At 38.8% G+C, this 4,040-nt stretch overlaps 1 protein-coding gene across 1 annotated transcript in view; it reads right to left on the minus strand.

Moving 5' to 3' along the window:
- Slc17a8 (solute carrier family 17 member 8) overlaps window positions 1-4,040 on the minus strand; it is a 48,678-nt gene that overhangs the window by 22,804 nt on the left and 21,834 nt on the right. Inside the window, exons 3-4 of the mRNA XM_048803263.1 lie at window positions 2,167-2,285; window positions 41-155 (exon numbers count right to left, since the gene is read on the minus strand). Of these exons, the coding sequence (XP_048659220.1) occupies window positions 41-155; window positions 2,167-2,285 (234 nt within the window). The remainder of the gene's footprint in view (window positions 1-40; window positions 156-2,166; window positions 2,286-4,040) is intronic.

Genomic DNA, 4,040 nt, shown 5'->3' on the forward strand with positions numbered 1-4,040 from the left:
CCCCCCCCCAAAAAAATAGTAAGGAGAGTATATCTCCTACCTCCACTAGACCCTGCAAAATTCTGACACACATGACACAGCCGTAGTGCACTCTGGCCGCAGAAGGAATGAACATGTTCAAAGTTGATGTTAAGAAGATGGCAGCTCCAAAAACCCTAGGGGATCAAAGCACCGGGTTATTGGGCAGGCTAGTAATAGCTGAGGCACTTCAGTTAAACATCAGCAACCACTCCAACAGCTCATGAAAGAGCCTTATGGAAATTAAGAGAAATAAATACAAAGAAATAGATGGTGTGTTAGTGTCTTGGGTACCCAAAGCTAGACTCCTTGGTTGCTTTGATTCCCATGCTCCAGCCTGTGGACCAATTATGGATACATTTATGGCAGCAGCACAGAAATATCCTGCCTGGAAAGTTGCAAAATGACTAGGTTGAAGTGAACTTGCCAAAGACCCACCAATCTTCCTGGTTCCACCCTAGTGACCCTTCCTATTACTATGGCTTCTGCCTCTTCGGGTTTTTCCCTAATACTTCCCACACTGCTTTCAGTATACCATGAGGGGACACTGACTATCCAAGAAGCATCCTACCCTGACCAGCCCAGCACAAGACAAGCTAGGTGCTTGTCTTAGCCCCTATTTCCTGCCAGTACCACTTGCTATCTCCCTGCCTGGCCCAGGGTGTCCTGGCAAAAAAGAGCAGGAAGGTTTTCTTCCCTTCTGCCACATATTAGCGAAGCTTCAACTCTTTTTACAAGCTGGAAAATCAAATTATGTGTAATTTCTTTTTAGGGCAGAGATGCAAGCAGTAACTGGGTAGCTCATAGCAGCCAATATTTGACACATTTTTAAGAATAATACAATACATAAACAATAAATAAAACCTACAAATTAGCTAAGAGCGCTTGCCTGACACATGTAAGTCATTCATATTTAAATCTTATGATAATAACTTTCAAATTTTTGATCTTTTTTGAATTTTTTTTAGTTGTAGATGGACACAATGACTTTATTTTGTTTATTTATTTTTACATGGTGCTGAGAGTCGAACCCAGTGCCTCACATATGCCAGGCAAGCGCTCTACCACTGAGCCACAAGCCCAGCCCAAATTTTTCATCTTAACTCTTAAAATATATTTTATACTGCAGCCCAGTCTACACTTACACACACAAATGTAACTGCAACAAGTTTCTCAAACATTAATACCTATCCTTATATGCAATGCACTCAGATATGTTCTATTCTGTTTATTATTATTATCTTCTTTTCTATTTCTCTCTCTTTTTAAAAGAATGCTCATTGGTAAATCACTATGTTGATTTCACAATCATCTAATGAGTTGTATTTCAAAGTTTGGCATATGAGAAATACATCAAAAGGGGCCTAGAGATATTTGTACTTTTCTGAGACATGATATACTCCACAACATCTCCCCCAAGTGGTTGTCTTCCTCTGCTTGAATAGCTCTAAGTGACAGAGAACTCACTGCTTATTAAGACATCTCATTCTGTAATTAAACATTTAATTTGGGGCTGGGGTTGTGGCTCAGTGATAAATTGCTTGCCTAGCATGTGTGAGGCACTCGATTTAATTCTCAACCCCACAAATAAATTTAAAAAAATAAATAAAGGTCCATGAACAACTGGAAAAAAAACACTTAATTGCTCAAACAACTCCCATAGAGTCTTAAAAACATCTGGAAGTCTAGAGGCAAGTCCTTGACACTCACATAACAGAAACTTTATGGTACTGGGCAATATTAACATAAGTACATAGGATCATAGAACATCACTGGTCAAAGGGAAATAAAACACAATTTAGTCCAATGTTTCCATTTGAGATAATTGAGGCCCAGAGAGGGAGAGAAAGCAACTCAACAGAGATAACTTGGTGAACCAGATGAGAGGCCAGGAACCATTTCTTCAAGACTCAGAGCTAATTGTTCTCTTTACTACATAATCAATGAGTTGCACGGTAAAGTACATTTGTCAAAAAGTTAATTGAAAGAGACAATTAAGAGGATCATTTGGGATCAATATCTATGAACTGCATCTATCTAGATAATTCCTGTTTTTCATTCTGCACCCCAAAACAGAGAACCAACTATGAAACTTTTATAAAGTACAAAGCCATGTTATAACCTGTGCAGCACTCACATCGGTCTTACCTGTTAGCTGCAAACTTGTTTGAAATGAACCCGCCAGGAATTTGTGTCACAATATAACCCCAGAAAAAAGATCCATGGATAAGGCCCACTGTCTCTGGATCCCAGTTAAACTGTGCCATCTGCAAATGAGAAATCAGATACGCTTGCGTTTGTAAGAAAACAACTGACCACCATTTTTCACTGATGATCCTACATAAAGATCCCATGAAGTCCTTCTTTCCTTCTTTTATTCCACAAAGACTCTCTAGAAGGCATCTTGCCCATTTTGGATACAGAAGTGATAGCAATGAGAGTCCTTTCTCTAATGAATCTTGCCTTCTAGTGCAAGAAAGGAGAGGTCTGTGCAAATTACTTGCATACATACGTGTGTGTGTGTGTGTGTGTGTGTGTACACATATATATAAATACATAGGTGTATTATCTGTATGTATGTGTATTACATATATAAATTAGATATATACGTACACATACCAAATAGTGATGAGTGCTAAATATAAAATAAAATAGCTTGTGAAGAAAACAAAAAATCAGTTCTAGGATTACTGGGTTATTTAGTAGATTATTCAGATATTAGTTCAGTGATAGCATAAAGGGAATCAAAGTCTTAAGTCTCTCATTTCTTAATGAGGGTAATAAAAGCCATTCTACCTGCTTCACCCAGCTGCTGTCAATCACCTCACTCCTTTCTCATGCCTTTCTCTCTAAGTGGATAATGCTTCTCTGAAAGCAATGATACCTAAAATGGGCACTTGGGCCTACCAAGAATTTTTATCATTATTTGAGTCTCATTAAATCATAATGGTGGACCAAGGGCTTAAACAGACATTTCTCCAAGGAAGACATGCAGATGGCCATACATCTATATGAAAAGATGCTAAATGCCACCAATCATCAGGGAAATACAAGTCAAAACTATAATGAGATATTAGCTCATACCTGTCTTGATGGCCATTATCAAAAGAAAGATGGGGGCTGGGGTTGGGGCTCAGTAGTAGAGCGCTTGCCTGGTACATGTGAGGCACTGGGTTCAATCCTCAGTCCCACATAAAAATAAATAAATAAAATAAAGGTATTGTGTCCATCTACAAGATATATATATATATAAAAGCTATGGTGTTTGATATGTTAGGTATATTAAATGCAGCTTTGACTTATGATATTTTCAAGCTACAATGGGCTTACTAAGTTGAGGAGCATTTTATAATTGAAGGTCCTAAGAAAAATGGCATATGGAAATTAGGAAAAATTGAGGAGAATTTATCTGCACAAGAACTAATTACAAAAATATGGGCAGAGCACAGTGCACAGCAGAAAGACAAGGACTGTGGAGAAACCCAGTCTAGTCTCCCCAGCAAGGGAGATTTTACATCCCTAGACCTGAAGGGATGAAATGAAGGGAGGTTAAGAAGGGAAAGTTGTTTAGAGGGAGCCATTTTGAGAGAAGCAGAGGCCTTTGATGGAGGGATACAGCTGCCTACAGGGACCTTCTAAGAAGGGACCAAGGAGAATAAATACATTGACCTCATTCTGTTGATTCGATCCATACAGGCCCAGGTTTCCAGAAAAGAGAGCAGATGGAAAAGGGCAAAGAGGGGATCTGGTGGGGCAGAGTGGTGATATTCTGAGCATAGCAAGATAAACAGAAATAAAACAATGAGTAGAGAACACAGAAGACAGGCAGGCAGGAAAATGTGCCCTGTAAGAGAAAGAGAATGTTAACTACAAGAGAGAACAAAAGGGTAGCTCTCCCCTTGAGTTGCCTCAGATCCTGATGACTTTCTACTTTGAGATCCTGTACCAGTTTTAGCCTCAGTGGACTTTATAATAGACCCTCATTCTTTAAAATATTCCATAAGTAATTCTCTGTTTCTTGT

The sequence above is a fragment of the Marmota marmota genome, unplaced genomic scaffold (genome assembly GCF_001458135.2).
Source record: "Marmota marmota marmota unplaced genomic scaffold, marMar, whole genome shotgun sequence".
NCBI classification, from domain to species: Eukaryota; Metazoa; Chordata; class Mammalia; order Rodentia; family Sciuridae; genus Marmota; species Marmota marmota.